Here is a 17,708-nt window from a genome sequence, read left to right on the forward strand (position 1 = left end):
CTTTATTTACACTTTGCTGGGATTTCATTAATGTTACTACTACAATTAAATAAGTGGAGCTATCACAGATGTAAGTAAATAAAACTGGATTTGCGAGAAAACTGCCAAAGAATATAGTTTTGTATTTTGAGGTGTATTCTGATTATAAATCTATTGTTGTGAAAATTCTATTTCGCACAAGAAATGCTGGCACTGATTTTTTTTTGCTTGTTTGAGGAGTACTGCATGAGAAACTGCTTCCCAGGTTTCTTGCAAATATTAAAAATTCACACTTTTCATATCAGCAGTGGGGCAAATATTACAATCTCGGTTTGTCCATTCGGTCCTGAGTGTTTTTTTAATTTTTTTTTTATAATTGCGTTGTAAAAATGTAATTTGTGGTCACCTTCTACACAACTGGTACAGTATTGCTAGTAATGAACACAACCAAGACTATTTTTTCATACAAGCCCTAAACAACATGGCCAATTGTATGTCCAGCAGTCATAGCAGTCCAACTATGTCAGCCCCTCATGACTCCACTAAAAGTGAACACTCACTGACCTTATGTGTTAGTTTACTTTGACCAAAGGGCGTCAACCCCCCACCACACCCCTACAGTATGAAAATGTCATTTTCCGGAACACTTGCGGTTCTATAAAACCGTGGCACACACCCACGCACGGACAAGTGTGGAGGGCGTCGACATGTAGTGCCTTGTATGTAAACTAATAAACAGATAAAATGATCTATTTGCAAATAAATCTATCAATACTAGCCTCATTCACCATGTTATGAATAACCTACTAAAATAATTTACACTGGGAATTATTTTGAATTGTTTTCCCAAAAGGAAATGATCATTTTTGCAAGCTACTGATTGTACCTCTGTTTTATTTTTTTTAAAGTTTATTTAATTGGTTACTTGTGGAAGTCACTTGAGACATATTGGAATGATCTTGACCTTCTCTCTTCTTTTTCTTTCTAGCGAAACCTTTTACATCCAAAGTGAAGCAGATGCGGCTACACAAAGAAGACTTTGAGATCCTCAAAGTGATTGGACGAGGAGCTTTCGGAGAGGTAACATGCCATTGGGTTTCCCCCTTCACTTTTCTTAAGGAAACAAGTGTCATGCATCAATTAAAACCCGCTCACATCAAATCCAGTGTTTTTTTTTTGTCTACTTGTCTGTTTTGACAGGAGACTCGTCAAAATCTAAAACTTGTTCCTCGAGGCGCTACTTTTTGCAATGTGATCCTAAAACAATGCTTAGAAGTAAAAGACAGTAATACCGAGATTACCAAAATATAACAGACAATCACCACGTCTGATATTTGGGCTGCTTTCTTCTGCATTCCTGCTGCAGTGTGCGGTACGAGACTGCTGATTGAGCATGACTCCACTTGCAAAAAGGGACTTTCACATTTCTCACTTCACAGGATTAAAGTACCAGTGAAAATCACCACCAAATACCACTTTGTTCATTTTTGTCCGTGGAATGTAGTGATGGTAAAATGAAGCTTCAAATTTGCTTCATGAACCACTTGTTACATTTTGACTCCTCTAGATGTCACTGTTAGTTTCAATAAATGCGTTTAAGAAATGGCAAGTTCCATCTACAGGTGTTCAAAAATATCTTGAAATTTGAAGCTTCGTTTTCACACCACTAGTTTGCATGTGAGAAGGTTGGAAGATATTTGGTAATCGGTTTCAGGTGATTATGACAAAGCAGGGGAATGTTGTAAGGACAGTTATCAGGGCCCTCAGCCAATCTTCTTGCATAAAAAAAAATATTCAGCCAAAGGCTGCTCCAAACTGACAATTGAGATTTTTCTTATCGTTGAATCAATTCATTCCAGATAATCATTCAAGACGGTCTCTGCAAAATATTGGCAATCGGTGCAGTTGACTGTGAATGTCTCCGAGAGTGATTCCGCTCATTTGTCTGCTTCTCAGTGATTTCATATTTCTAGTTGCCTTAAAGTCTCCTCTCTCTGCAAGAAGCTGATTTTGCTTCATTTTTTTTTTCTCGCTAGAACATTGAGCCAGCCATGTTGTTGTTTCTTTCCAAAAGCAAAGTCAGACCCTTACATGAACATCCCATTGTTTCTCTTCCCAAAGACTTCTCACCAAAAAACCCCTGAGGAAATTTTCATTCATGTTTAAAAATCCAAAACACACAATTGCCGACTCCTTACTTATCATTCTGTTCGATGAGTAAACAAACTGCCACAATATGTACTTTGAATGAATAATTACGGAAAAGAGATGAAGAGGAGAATGCTGGGGGTGGAGAACAAGAAGCTAGTAAAGTGACAGGAGAAGACAAAAACAGCAAGACGTTGCCAAGATCTGCGCTCCCCCCCTTGCTCTCTTCTTCCTCTCTGGCTCCTTGGAGGGATCCAAACACTGCAGGAATGTTATCATTGTATTGCATTAGCAACATTCCCCAGCTCATTTTAATGGACTACAGACTTTCTTGCATGAGCTTCTGTTTGTTTCTGTGTGTGCATGCTTGTGTGTGTCACAAATTCTTCCTCTTCAGTTCTTTTCTGTCATACATGGTTAAAAGTTCACCGCACATATAAAGTGACTAAATAAAATAAAAGTTTCAAAAAAAGCACCAGAAAAGCTAGTTGAGGTATTTTGCAGATGTTGGTGCATTTTTTTTTTTTTTTTTTACAAAGTTATCTTTTTCCATTGTGTGCATGTCAACAGTGGTTAGCAAGTTGCATCCAAATATCACATCTGTAAAAATGTTCCCATTCTCAATTGATTGGTTTGCAGTTTCATGTCCATGGACGAGACTTTCCTTCGAGTTATGAATCATATTTAAGTATCCAGCTGTTTCCCTCCCACACTTTCTGAGCTTTGCCAGCCTTTTCCCCACATATTTGTACGACTTAATTCAGTTAGTGAAAGGAGAAATTAGTGATTAAGTGGCTGCTGACTTTTCGTTTTAGCGCCACCAACGTAATCCTGCCTCAGACCAATGCAAATTGAAATTCAAAATCATACCGCTACTGAAGTTACTTCACTTTTTGTGCTAAATACTAAATATAAAAATTGTACGGTCCTTATAAACTTTGTATTCACCATCACCGATTTTTGTGTACAGGTAGCCGTCGTGAAAGTGAGAAATACGGACAAAGTATTTGCCATGAAGATTCTTAACAAATGGGAGATGCTGAAGCGAGCAGAGGTAAAAATCCGTTCGTTTCATTTCGTCTGTCATGATATTAACAGTTTCAAATTGTGTTTCGTATTTTTTTTAGACGGCATGTTTTCGAGAGGAGCGAGACGTGTTGGTTAACGGGGACTCCCAGTGGATTACCACTCTCCACTATGCCTTCCAAGATGATAACAATTTGGTAGGCTGCAATACGAACTTGAAAAATAATTCCACGTATAATATTTTTTTTGCTTTCTCATCGCACTGAGCAGCCCCATCTGACTTTCACCGGTTCACTCAGCAATCTATGTTTAGAACACAATGCTTATCTCTTCAGTATGTCAGGTGACCTGCCAGCTGGTGACCTGCACCATTATTTTCGATAGCAAAGCACAACATGGCAAAGAATTGTAGGAAATCAGGCCGACACAAGTACCAATTAGCATGAATGTAATCGTCATAGCTTTGAATTTTGATGCCATAGCCATCACTTGCCATTTAGAGCGTCTGGCATCCGTGTCTTTCTCTCCTTGACCCCAAGTTCAAATGCCGGGACTGCTTGTCATTCCATTTCCCACATTCTCACAACAAATACTTTAGCCGAGACACTCCCCGAGACTCTCGACTAGACATCACTGCCCTTCCTAATTATAGAAAAAAAAATTGTATGCATATTTTCCAGCACTCATTTCCTCTGATTACTTCTCTAGTAATTGGCGAGAAGGGCTTGTTTCTCTAGAGTGGCCTCTGAAAAAAAAAAAAATACTGTCCCATATAATGTTTTTAGAATATTTTGTCTTTTTTTTCCTGTCCTAAGTTCTCTGTCACTATAATTAAGACAAAGCTCTAATGTTGTTTTAGTATCTGGTCATGGACTACTATGTGGGTGGTGACCTGCTCACGTTGCTCAGTAAATTCGAGGACCGACTCCCCGAGGATATGGCCAGATTCTACCTGGCTGAAATGGTGCTTGCTATCGAATCTATTCATCAGCTTCACTACGTTCACAGGTATACTAGAAGCTTTTCATTGTCTTTTAATTTCCCCCAAAAATCCTCAGGTCTTTTTTTCCCCTCTTGAATTACTGCACGGGTGACCCAATTAGTTTTTTTTTCAGTTCTAAATTGGAATGCTAAAAATTTGTCATCACCAATACTTTAACTACCCAACTCGGTGATTATTTGATTTGGAATCAAAGTCCAAGAGACAAATTGAACTTTTCCAAAGGGGAAAAGAGTTTGGCTTGAAAGTGTGTATTGGACAGAATAAAACATGTTACAGCCGGAATGCATTGCTGCCGGCTGCTGCCGCCACTGTGTTCCAAAAATGAAGCGGTCTATTTTCAAAAGCCATAGAAGAATATAATTTTTTACATTAACCAAACATTCTCGATATATTTCTAAAATAACATCGCAATAAGTAAAATATTTTCAAATTAACAACAAAAACATTTTTTTTTTTTTAAATAAATCCCTCACAGCTTGGTTAAATTACAACTTCAAGCAAAACTTGTCAGCAAATCCAGTACTAACAATTCCGATCTGTACTGCGATGGCAGTTGTTACTTTGGCGTGATCGGAATTTCGAAGAAGGGAGAGGCACGGCTCCTCATGTTGGCTATCGTTTGTGAAGGTCCATGCAGTGATCCTTTTTTTTTTTTTATTTGATTCGTGCATCTGTCCCACCAGAAAGTTATAAACCCAATCATACAATGTCAACACCCAATGTCGAAATATTTGTTGGCACTTTCATATACATGTTTAACAACATATTTAATTGCACATAGTCTACAAAAATGTATTTTGTACTTAAAAGTGCACTTGAGACTTAAGACCACTCTAGTACAGAATGTCCTCAATGACTTTAAAAAAAAAAAAAAAAAAAAAAAAATTCTTTGTATGCTTACCATGCTCGCTGGCATCTTTGTCAATATTAGCATAAAATCCTGTCGGATAAGAAACATAAGTGGCTAACATTCGCCAGGCTCGTATTGGGTACCTCTGCCCTATAGTGAGTGACAGCTGCATGGGACATTTGGCATGAGACAATTTCAAGTGTTTCACTCAGCTATTAGCGCAGTGCTTGTTCCCCAGTAACACCAAGTGGAATGCTCCAGCCCACCAATCTGTGCCCACACATCAGGAATTTGACACGCGTGTCATCTCACAGATTTGAAGCTTACATGAGAACCTGATTGTGTTGTCATGTTGTTTTGGGTTGCCATAGTTTCTTATTCCAGTACAGCTGAATCCACCGGCTAGTCTTTTTTTTTTATTCCAGAAGCAGATTGGGTATATTCTTTAACTACATTTATTACTGGCCCTTATAAAAGTTTCAGTTTTCATGTCCTCTTTACTTGGATAAAAGTGGTGCCTTGACCTACCACACTTGTGAAAGACTAGTATTTCAAATACATCATCATCATTGAAATGAATGGGAATTCCTTTAATTCATTCCAAAAACCTCAAAAACAAAGGAAAGCAAGTTTTATGAAGTGTAATCACGCCAACTCTCTCTCTCTTCCCCCGCCATGCACATGTACTTGTAATTTTTCTTGGGAGCCATACTGAAAGGGTAATTTATAGCAAAAAAAAAAAAAGCCCACAAAGTTACCAATGACAATTACGTTGTTTGAGAGACAGCACAAAAAGCAATCTGAACGTGGTTCTTGAACCCAAGCAATAATTGTCTGCTAAATTTTTAAACACACTCGTTAGTGAGCGAAACCTAAATTGGGACGCTAGTAAATTAACTTCCACTAGACTGTCAAATGGCACAGGATTAGTTTGATGTCAACTATAGATGTAAATAAAATATGATCATAATAAAGTGATCATATCCCGGGTAGGTCTGAAGGTGTGACGTTGGGAATGAAGCGGACATTAAAATGTCGATACAAATGTGAGAATAATGAAAGTCAGCGGGGAGCCGCTAATTGTACGTTGTTATCTCGCGGCTGCTGTGGGGGTTGCTAACAGTAGCAGACATGGAAGAGTGAAAGGAAAAGGATCATGAAGACACTGTTCCCATTGAAGATCCTTTGTGGACTGTTTGGGACGGTAATGATGGGGTCTGGGAGGTGTGTGGGTGTGGTGTTGATACATCGTCAACCTCTTCCCCCCCCCCTTTCTCTATTTTATGTCCATGCGCTCATGAGAGAATCCGATTTTTTTCCCAGAGGGTGGAGTCAACCAGACACATCTTGAGCAGGGTGTGTTTTATCGGCTGGTCCCATCTGAGAAAGTGTGTACATGTGTGTGTTTGGCAACGTGAAAACGAGGGTGTGTGTTTTCATCTTGGTTGTGGTGCGTCTACATATGAGGTTAAGCCTGTTTCCTATTCGCATGACGGAAGAAAAGGATAGTGCAGTCACCCTTTAAATTAGAAGCCCTTAGTGGTCGTTAATTAGAAAAACATCCCGTCTTCAGCCACCAAACAGATTTTTTTATTAAGTTTCTATTTGCACTCGGAAAGATTTTGGTTCCAAAGTAGATCAATGATATTCTGGCCGCATTCCCATGGGTAATCACACATGAAGTGGGTGATGTCACAGTCTCCAGGGATCATTAATGGTCCCGTTTATTGTTTAGCAGGCGGCCATGTTGAATTAAAGCTTGGGCAAAAAAATTCCCTATTATTTTGAATGAAATTGAAATCACAATCACGATTATTCATTGATTTCAAAAGTTTATATTTATTTATTATCATGGCTTCATGTCCATTATTAAAATATGAATAAATTCCCCTCAGTGGTATTTTTATCTTTTGTTGTCGGGAAGTCGGCATAAAATGTATTAGATTGATATTGATTTTAACAACGCACAAAAAGAGTGGGAGTGTGTGCACGCTTGTGTATTCAGAGTGACCTCACAGAGGGGCCCGACAAATGTTTCAGTGGCCGAATTCACCATAGCTTAGCGCTGCCTAACACCGCATCTGTCTAGTTTGGCTTTGTATGGTTGAAAGCAAAAAGGCCTATTCTGCCAAAATGAGCGGAGATGTGGGGGTTGGTACTGACGAGGACAGATAGAAGGGGATCTGTGCTGATGACAAATGTTGGTGATCAATCCAGGCCCTTTAGTCACGAAATATAATATGTCCTGTGTGATAGTAATCCATTGTGAGTCAAATATGACTACTGTGGAGTTTTGTGTGTGTCAAATCAGGACCACGTGTCCCTTCCTGGCTCATTGATCTGCGATAGTATTGCTTTATTCCTCCATGAATAGGTATTGTGTTTTTTTTTCAAGTCTCTCTTGGGATTAAGAAAACAATTAAAATGATGACTCTAAAGCACAGATGTCAAACTCGAGGCCCGGGGGCCAGATACGGCCCGCCACATCATTTTATGTGGCCCACGAAGACAAATTATGCATCAAATTCGTGTGTCATTACTAGAATTGCAAATTGTCTTCACTTTTAATATATTTTTTCGAAATATTTGACCAGTTTTTACTCGTCTGATTTGAAAACGAGTTGTCAGTTTGTTTTGTAGCTTTTACTGGATATAATATGAGGTGCTCGTACATTTATTTGGGTAGACACTCATAATGGCCCTCCGAAAGAAGCTATGACTACAATGCGGCCCGCGAAAAAAATGAGTTTGACACCCCTGCACTAAAGACCAATCGTGCATATCAACCTGAATATTTAAAATGGCTTTTTGGCAACATGCCTCTTCTGAATGTTCTTCTAGATTTATACTTGTGTCATATAAATGTTCGGTATGGTCAGATTTGCCCCCTGCCAAATGCAGTACTGGTGTTAGTGTTCCCCCGCCGTGTCGAGCGGTACCAGAGGTCACACAGTCAGAACAATTGCTTGTCTAGATCCATGTGAGACATCCTTGTCTGTGCAGCTTCCTCTGTGAGTTTGTGTCTGTGCATGTGCGCTCGTGCGCGTGCACGTTTATTGTCAGGCTGCAACCAGATGGCCCTCCCAGATGGATGGTGTGTCTTAGAAGAGCTTACCTCCCTCTATTCTAGTCTCCATGCTGCTCTTAAGACCACAGGAGTCCTGTGACACACTTGCCCAATTAACTGGACTAACGAGCCTAGTATTAGCTTAGCATTTGCTGTTAGCATTACAATGCGTGGAAGCTAGGGTGTGCTGTGTTAGCTTGGTGCCGCAAACACAACACTACTTTGTTTTATTGCTGGGGTTGTAAATTGGCGCGGAGTAAAAATGTGCATGGAAGATTTGCTCCCAATGGAACAATCAACCCCCCCGAATTCAAAATGCAAATAGCACAGTCTCATACAAACTTCACCATCCAATTTCAGCACACATTCAGAACTTTGTGGAAAATGTAACCGCTGATCGTCAATCTTATTTGATTTTAATTTGCTCACATCCTGCTGCACCAGAGCTTTTAGTATACGGTTCAAGTCAGAAACTTTTATTTACGATATCCACTTTGGAAGCTTGCATGTTGGGTGGTTTCAAGGTCTTCAGAGAGACTGCCACTACTCTCTGAGGAAATCTATGGAATGGTCAGACATTGACAAGGCCTATATTTAACACTGCACTATTCATAGTCATGAGTTCCAGCTGGATAATGTCAATTTTTAAAGCATTGCACTAATCCGGACTGAAAGAAGCCATCATGGAAAATAGCTAATTGTGCCTGGAGACCGTCAAGTAACATTAGCTTGGGAGTCATATACTCGGTTTAGTAGAAGTGGCCAAGCTGTAGATCCGGATGGATTACCCTTTATTGGTCACATGACTGAGGCATGCACTGAGGTCAATGCAGACAAACCTGATTTTCAAAATTTTGCAGGCGTTGATGATCAATATATTATTCATGCGCTGAAGTTGTGACTCATTTTACTCAGGAACAATCTGTTCTTGTAGTTGTAGTCTTGCGGCTTTTTATTAGTCATCTTTTTCATTTTAAGTAACTGAAAAAAAAAGCTAATTCCCAGTTAAAACACAAATCTATTTCGAGAAGTGGAACTTGAGTTGGTGCAAAAAAAGTGAAAAAAAACAAAACATTGAGGTGGAAATTTCTACTCTGTATTCCAATTAATCCTTTTGACATAATCCACAAACATTATTATAAATCTGTCATTAGTAGTAGGGTAAGAAAAAAGTGTGTGTAGAACTTATTTAACAATGTTAACGCAATTTTCCATTCAAATAAATGCTTATTATTGGCTTGGACAATGTTGTTGTTTTTCTTTTTCTTTTTTTTTTTATTACTTTTTTTTTCCCATTACTTGACAGTTTGCTTTCAACACATTATATAGGATTGCGCAATGATTTTTTTTTTTTTTTAAATTGCATTTCCACCTTTTGATTTTTTTCGTTACTTGACAATTTGCTTCCTCAATCTTCCTTCAGGGATATAAAGCCCGACAACATCCTATTGGATAGGAATGGCCATATCCGCTTGGCTGACTTTGGCTCCTGCCTCAAACTCATGGACGATGGAACGGTATGCATTCACGATGCTACTGCTGTTGTTAATTTAAATGTATAATCTGCTTTGTGTAAGACTTGTGGTCATTGACCTGTTTTGCTCATTCCAGGTCCAGTCCTCTGTGGCTGTGGGGACACCAGACTATATATCTCCAGAAATCCTCCAGGCTATGGAGGATGGGAAGGGCAAGTATGGACCTGAATGTGATTGGTGGTCCCTGGGCGTCTGTATGTATGAAATGCTGTATGGAGAGACCCCCTTCTATGCTGAGTCCCTCGTGGAAACGTATGGCAAGATCATGAACCACAAGGTCAGCTGATTTGACTGGATACCACTTTGGGATTTTAATGTGAATTTGTCAGAAACAAACATCACGTATGGTTTTTTTTCCCCCCAGGAGCGATTCCAGTTCCCACAACAGATAACAAATTCAGTTTCAGAGGAAGCAAAGGATCTCGTACGTCGGCTCATTTGCAGTCGAGAGTACCGGATAGGACAGAATGGAATTAAAGACTTCAAGCAGCATCCGTTTTTCGCTGGTACAATTTATTTCTAAATTTAAGCGTGAACATTAGCTAGCATTTCTCAGTAATGTTACCCAAATAATATCTTGCCGGGTTTAGACATAAGCAGATTACAGCTTTAGTACCATTACTGAATTAAATAAAAATAAATTAATTAATTTATTTAAAAATAAATAAATAATTGCTGCATTTTCGAAGCTTCTGAAGTGTATTGGTTATCTGTCCCCTTAATCAATATACAGGCATTGACTGGGACAATATCCGCTTGTGTGAGGCACCTTACATCCCGGAGGTCAGCAGTCCCACAGATACCTCCAACTTTGATGTGGATGATGACTCCCTCAAGAACTCAGTAAGTGTCATCAGAAGGCCAAGAAATGATCCCTAAATGTAATCTGGTGCTTTCAACATTTGTCACAATCATCAACAATTTAATTATCCTTCCATCCATATCTGTACTGCTTGTCCGTCGCGGGTAATTTAATTATCAACACGATTATTTTAATTTTTTTACACTGTGTTTTCTCTCAAAGCTGCCTTTCTGTCCCTGTCGCACAAACTCTGGCGGTTATACGAATTAGCCATGATGTCACCGGAAAAACAGTATCATGCCTAACCGCCGGAAATGGACTTTGAAAGCTTGCAAAATAGAACTTGCATTTTATGGCAGCACGATGATCATGTGTTCCATTTCAAAGTTGCAAGTAGAAATATTAAAAGGCAGCGTATCGCCATTTTAATTTGCACATTCATATATAAACATCATAAAAATAAAAAATAAAGAACACATATTTTACATGACTGCAGTTGTTAGCTGAAGTGACAAACTGTTATTTACATATAATCGATGACCAGTCGACTATCCAAATAATCTTTTGTGATTTTTTTTTTTTTTTTTACAGGAGACCATGCCCCCTCCCTCTCACACTGCCTTTTCTGGCCACCACTTGCCCTTTGTGGGCTTCACCTACACCAGTAAATGGTAAGTCAACAAGTGAAATTGTTTTATTTATTTTTTGTTTTGAAACGTCTTTCCTAATTTACTGATATTCACATTCTCACTCTCCGTGGGAAAGCCACCCTTATCTCTTCAAGGCTCACTGATAATGGTGTTTTCCACTCGTTTCCTTCTTCCTCTTCTCCCATCACTCTTCTTTTTCAACTCTCACAATTTGCATTAATGTCACCGTTACCAACCAACAGTTCCACTTTCAACTTCTTACATGACTTGGCCCGTAAGGATCAAGTTAACCTGGTTTATTCATCTTTCCAAATATAGAAATCAAATTCAGCGAATTTTGCATTAGGCAACCATTGTGGTCAAATATTATTGTACCATTCAATGTGTCAATCATTTCTCCAACTCAAGGCAGAGAATGTCATTTTTGAGGAGCTTCCGAAGGGCGGCAGTCGCTTGCCAGCCAGAAGTGTCCTAACATCTCAGGGAGCCACACCTTCTGACTCTCATGAGAAAGTCAGACTGTTGAGAGTCACAGAAAACGTGATTTCCGTGTTACTGATAACTTAGTAGATGCTTATTTTTTGTGGCTATGAGATGTTTAAAAAGTGTTAATAAATCTCTGCCACTTTTCACTCTGGAAGAAAATAAATTTAGAGCCACTTCATATACATGGATTCTCTTGTTTGTGTATTTAAAAAAAAACAAAAAACAGTTTGCTCATTGGAACCCACTCTTTTTTTTTTCTCTTCCTCTTAAGCACAATCTCTGATCGAGGTTGCCTTCGGCAGTTGTCAGGTGAGGCAGGCAAGACGGGTCAGGGACAGGTTGACGCAGACATCCACCGTAGCGTTCAGGACAGCCTAGCCGTAGAGGCCTACGAGAGGAGGATCCACCGTCTGGAACAGGAGAAACTGGAGCTGAACCGCAAAGTTCAAGGTGAGGCAGGAGATCATACTTAAAGATGGAAACAACAAGCCGTGTTCACTTGTTCCAGACATTTGATCTGAAGAATTTAAATATTGAAGGGTATATTGATATTGCAGATTTGTCTAAGACGGTACAAGCACATCAGCGCCCAACTGGTGAAGTCCTTTTGAATGCCAACAAAGAGGGGGAGATCAGGAGTCTAAAGAGCGAGATTGACATCCTCAAGAAACAGATTGCTGGTAGGACTTCATGCTTTACAACAAGAACGGTATTTTGAGTTGAGTTCGTTTTATGTATCAGCTCATTGTATGTGTATGACAGACTCAGGCCAATTGGAAAAACAGCTCGAAGATGTGTCGATGGCTCGTCGAGAACTAGAGGACTCCTCCAAACATATTAAGATGTTAGAGAAACAAATCAAAAGTCTCACAAGGGAGAAAGATGACTTGCTGAAGGTAAAACTTCACCTCAATGGTATCCAGGGTATGGTTTTCTTACCTTTCTTGTTTGTGGCTAGGACCTTGTGGAATCCAATGAGAAGATGAAGTCACAGTCAAAGGATCTGAAAGAAGCTCAGGGTCAGAGGAAACTGGCCGTGCATGAGTTTTCAGAACTCAATAAGGACCTCTCAGACCTCAGGTGTAGTAGCCTCATGTTAAAACAAGACCTGAAAACAGTTACAGCCATTTCTTTTGATTCACCCTCAGTTTTTATAATTTGACTGAATATTGTGACCAAATCCACAGATCGGAAAAGCAGCAACTGTCTCGCCAGTTGCGTGACAAAGTGGAGGTCATGGAGAGCCAAAATCAGAAAATTGAGGCTCTGCGCCTTGAGGTGCGCAAGGCGGAGAAGGCCATGAAAGAGGTACTTCCATCATAATTCCTGTGAGTCCATTTTTGTAAATACTTTTCAAAGTCACACAAATTCAACCGTTTAATCAGATGGAGGCTAAAATGGAGGAGCGGACGGCAGAGACACTTAAGGAGAGGAAGGTGAAAGAACGTAATGAGCAGTACACCCGGCAGCTGGAGGGGGAGCTCGAAAGGCTGAAGGTAATGGAGCGAAACATCACCCATCTTCTCATCCTTGAAATGGCATCATCTGACATTTTATATTGCATAATTATTATAACTCCATCTTTTTTTTTTTCCCCCAGGGAAAACAAGTTGGCTCTTTGGCTGTCTCGACTCCATCCAACCAATTCCAGGCCATGGGCCGTTTGCGGGGTGACCTGGAGAAGCAGACCCACATACACGAGGAGGAACTGGCACGTCAAGAAGCCCAACACAACACCGAGTTGAACGATTTGCGCCAGGAACTACGTGACGCCGAAAGCCAGCATCTCAGCATGCAGAAAGAAATGCTGGTGCTCAAAGACAAGCTCGAGAAGACTCGAAGAGAGAGGTCTTTCATCTTTTTCTTATTTTTCGTTTATTCTATGTGCACCGTCGTAGGATTATTTACCCCTCTATTTAAGTGACAACATTGTAACATGTCCACATTTACATTGCTGTGAAGGTTTATTGGTTTTGCAAAAGTTGTTTATGTTGGGATTCAGTGAGAAATAAGACAAGTGATCTTTACATATACTTTATAGTTCAAACCTGTGTCTGGTAAATTACACACATGCGAGAGTAAAATATGGAGATTTATTTTGAAATGGGCAGCTATTACACAAGATCATTCAGATGTTTTCATTTTGGTTTCTAATGAGACATTCATCAGGATTAGGAGTCATTCACTCCCATTTAAAACACTTCATAATGGAGCTGCTAATCCTAAATTTGGTTTTAAAACAGCATCTATGTAATCTAGTTGGTGAGCTCACTGGTAGCAGCCACTCATTTTGATCTCAGGTGATACACATCTTGTTTTTGGGAGAGATTTTTTTTAAACACTTTTTTGGACCCACATGTTTTTTTTATTGTAATTGCCTCCCCATATGCCAATATTGATCAAGCAGGAACAACAGGAGATTATTGATTCCTGTTGTAATAAATCCTGTTTACTGTGTATAATTTATGTTTGGGTCCCAGGGAATAACCAAATTGTTAATTTGGGTCTAAAGGGAAATAACACTATGAAGCCTTACTAAAATCTTTTGTTAAACTTAAAATACAGCTGTCTGATTCAGAATCTTTTGGGCTTGGAGTGGCCCTTTTTTTTTTTTTCAACTAAAATACTGTGAACAATTCAGACATAATTTTCTTAATTTGGCAGTGGCACAAATTGACATCTCATATACAACCCCAATGAAGTTGGAACGTTGTGTAAAACATAAGTAAAAAGCAATAATTTGCAAGTCCTTTACAACTATTCAATTGGATGTTGAAACAGACTTCATCCATGTTGATATCCAGTTGATTGATCAGTTTCTTGATGTGGCAGCTTCTTGTTCAATGAAGCCCTTACCTTATTACGTCGTAGCTTTCTTCGACAGGACCAAACACAGGCGGCGTTTCTCACTTCGCAGACATTTTTCGTATTCATAGATTTGTTAATATTGCGTAAAAATAACAAGTGAGGATAGTGTGCCTCTGACATCAGCAGATATACATATTTTGACCTAAATATTGGCATTCCAAAATTTGCCAAAGGCTTTAAAAAAAAAACAAGCCTAATTTTACAAGATTGTTTGGGGGTATTTTTTTCTCCAGACATCTTTTTTAAGTCGATAACTATAAAACAAGTAGAAATGTTTGAACCATTAGAGAGGACCTCCGGCAGAGCTTTTCATACCGCAGCAAGGCGCAAGCCACCAGCTAGCTAACAGGCTAACGGACGCCGCGTACCGGCGGAATCCTCGTCCAGTGCTTGAGTCTTGCTTGGTGTTGTCAGGTTCTCCTAGAGATACTTCGGGCAAAGTTGACAGTTTATAAAACACAGCACATGTTGTTCACAGTATATGACATTTGAGCATACTTCCTTCTAGTTACAGCTTTGTTACATTTCAACATTTAAATAGCCTGAATAACACAAACTATGTTACATTTGCTCATTTAAATGAGAGGGGACTCATGCTAGGTGTCCAAGTGTCTCTGGGCACAGTTTTAGCCAGAAACTAATTTCTAAATTCAGGTTTATACAGCTTTAACAATCTGTTTTTTCTCCTCCACAGTCAATGTGAGCGGGAAGAGTTGGAGACGGATTACAAGCAGAAGTATGAAAGGGAAAAAGTTCTGCTTACTGAAGAAAATAAAAAGCTATCCAGTGAATTGGATAAGGTAAGATATATTTCAGAAATAATAAAAATACTAAAAAAGATGAAAGTTTATCTTGCACTTAAGCCATTTCCTCAACCTGTCTCACACAAATAAATCAAGTCTCTGACCTCAGGTTACCTTTCTGGATCAGCCCAAATGTTTTCATCACATTCTTCCACCCCCACCCCCTTGCTCCTGATGCCAAAGAAATCACTAGTCAATAGCCCGCTGTGCAGTGGAATGACAATCTGGATTCTGTTGATTTAGGAAAAGAGTCTTGAAAGTTGAAAAAGGCTCCTTACTTTCAATGCCTTAAGGCATTTTGACCTCTGGAAGAAAAGTGTTTGAAATTGTCACTGTCGTGGTTCAGATCCCTTTCCAAACCTTAAAATGAATCTAAAAAAACTTAAAATGTTACCTTAGCTGTCCTCAGATACCGTAATTTTCGGACTATAAGCCCCACCAGCTAAAACTCATGATTCCAGGTTCAAAATTTCTGAAAAAAGTCGCAGCTTATAGTCCAAAATTTACGGTACTGCCTCACCCGAGCTTGAAAAAGCCTGTCGAACTTATTACGTTATACTACCAGTATGAGCATTATCTCACAGACCTGACAGGAATAAAATGTGCTTAGTAAGTGAGACATTTGATCAAACAATAGAACAGTTTGCCGTTTGTTATGTCTCTATGGTTACATCCTCTTGCACAACAGACATGAAAGAATTCAGGATGCGTCTTAAACAATGTAATGGTGTTGAGTGCTCGTGTGTCACTGGGAATGCAGTCAGAAATATTTTCAAAGACCTTCAACAATACTTGGACTTAAATGTCCAATTGAAGTCATTTCAAGGCCAAGCACCTATTCGTCAGATCCACTAGCAGATGTTCATTATTTGAAGTTTGCTTCATACATATGACCTTTGTTATTCTATGTGCCAGTTGTGATTTCCTAGCTTTAAAAAAATGTGATGTATAAAAGAATCGGTTGTACTGCTTTTGACATCACATGTTCATTTCCTCAGATAACGAGCATGTTTGAGAAGTTGAACGTCTCCAACCGGCAACTTGAGGAAGAGATGAGAGAGTTGGCTGACAAAAAGGAGAGTGTTGCTCACTGGGAGGCCCAGATCACAGAAATCATCCAGTGGTGAGCAACACACATTGTTGTACTCAGGAAATGATTCTTTTACTCACCTAACAGGTTAACCAGACCAAAAAAAATGTCCAACATCCTTAAAGCGTAAACAAGCATTGTCATTCTAATTAGCTCCTCTGAATAGTTCTCAAATGTGTTATAAAATCACCGTGACATCAATTTAAATCAGAGTTTAAAATAACCCAGGTCATTTAAATAGGAACCTAATTTTAATTGAGCTGGTTCATGTTGAAAAGCAAAAGACAATTTGTGAAGTGATCATTTAAACTGCTGTCTTCAACCCCAAGCTTAGCGGGAAATCACTTTTCCAATTGCTCAACACCTGGCAATGGATATGTGGTTCTCTCCAGACAGCCAAACAAAAGAGTCTGCCCGTCCGTCATTTATGGGAAAATGAATTCACCTACCTAGTCTGTGCTCCTTGTGAACTCCTGTTTCTCAACATTCGCTTGTGACCATAGGTCCCATTCAGAGGCAGCAGTGATGTTCCTCTCCTCACTTGTCTGTCTGATTGACTGATAAATGAAAATTCAAATTAAATCATTTTTCATCATGGGCCGATATTAGATTCTGATGGTCTGAGAAAATCGTTCACCACGACCACCACACGAATTAATGACTCGCAAACAATTCCTGTTGACACCTGTGTTTATAAAATACCTTAAAAGACTTAAGTGGGACCACCCTAAGAGTGTCTTAGGACACCTGCTGGACCCCTACTGTTCTATTACAGGGCAAATAGTGCTGCACTACATTCTGGGGCAAACGTTTATTACCGCAGAAATCCTTCTATAAATTTCCCTCCGCCATGTTGGGAGCTAACAAGCTGGGACCTCACGTCCTGTATTAGCATAAAGACCGCAGCTCCAATTTGTATCTGCTTCACTTTGATCTGCTTCATCTAACTTGGCTTCACGTCGAAAAGTGCAGTGGGTGTATTGGGTTCCACCTCACCGTGTTAATGCTACATTTTTTGCATACCTCTGAGGATCATGAGCTGTTTGACCCTCCCTCTTACTCAGATCACTTCCCTTTGCAGCTGACACCTTGCCAGCTGCTTGGCCTCTCTCGGTTGGACAAGCCTAAAGTCTTAGCATTCTCACATATTTAAAGGGCAAGTTTGGAATTTTCATTGCGAATCCGCTTGTTTTGGTCGCCCCCTGGTGGAATGTCTCGGTATAGCAGCAATTTCTTTGTGTTCATTTTTTTTAAACATCACTTTAATAATGAAATATTTTTTTCCCCCAGGGTGAGTGATGAGAAAGATGCTCGTGGTTACCTGCAGGCTTTGGCCACGAAGATGACGGAAGAGCTGGAGGGCCTGAGAAATACCAGTCTGGGAGCGAGAGCTACGGTAAA

General features: G+C 39.6%; 1 protein-coding gene across 3 annotated transcripts in view; it reads left to right on the forward strand.

Moving 5' to 3' along the window:
• Positions 1 to 17,708, forward strand: part of cdc42bpab (CDC42 binding protein kinase alpha (DMPK-like) b) — a 41,051-nt gene that overhangs the window by 13,492 nt on the left and 9,851 nt on the right. For all 3 annotated transcript variants that reach the window (XM_049757147.2, XM_049757150.2, XM_049757151.2), the window contains exons 2-20: positions 968 to 1,059; positions 3,098 to 3,181; positions 3,255 to 3,350; positions 4,013 to 4,161; positions 9,497 to 9,590; positions 9,685 to 9,885; positions 9,973 to 10,114; positions 10,342 to 10,451; positions 11,002 to 11,081; positions 11,818 to 11,996; positions 12,104 to 12,226; positions 12,309 to 12,442; positions 12,505 to 12,626; positions 12,734 to 12,854; positions 12,932 to 13,042; positions 13,147 to 13,394; positions 15,109 to 15,214; positions 16,216 to 16,340; positions 17,598 to 17,703. In XM_049757147.2, the coding sequence (XP_049613104.1) occupies positions 968 to 1,059; positions 3,098 to 3,181; positions 3,255 to 3,350; positions 4,013 to 4,161; positions 9,497 to 9,590; positions 9,685 to 9,885; positions 9,973 to 10,114; positions 10,342 to 10,451; positions 11,002 to 11,081; positions 11,818 to 11,996; positions 12,104 to 12,226; positions 12,309 to 12,442; positions 12,505 to 12,626; positions 12,734 to 12,854; positions 12,932 to 13,042; positions 13,147 to 13,394; positions 15,109 to 15,214; positions 16,216 to 16,340; positions 17,598 to 17,703 (2,423 nt within the window). The remainder of the gene's footprint in view (positions 1 to 967; positions 1,060 to 3,097; positions 3,182 to 3,254; positions 3,351 to 4,012; positions 4,162 to 9,496; positions 9,591 to 9,684; positions 9,886 to 9,972; positions 10,115 to 10,341; positions 10,452 to 11,001; positions 11,082 to 11,817; positions 11,997 to 12,103; positions 12,227 to 12,308; positions 12,443 to 12,504; positions 12,627 to 12,733; positions 12,855 to 12,931; positions 13,043 to 13,146; positions 13,395 to 15,108; positions 15,215 to 16,215; positions 16,341 to 17,597; positions 17,704 to 17,708) is intronic.

The sequence above is a fragment of the Syngnathus scovelli genome, chromosome 20, assembly GCF_024217435.2.
Source record: "Syngnathus scovelli strain Florida chromosome 20, RoL_Ssco_1.2, whole genome shotgun sequence".
Lineage (NCBI taxonomy): Eukaryota > Metazoa > Chordata > Actinopteri > Syngnathiformes > Syngnathidae > Syngnathus > Syngnathus scovelli.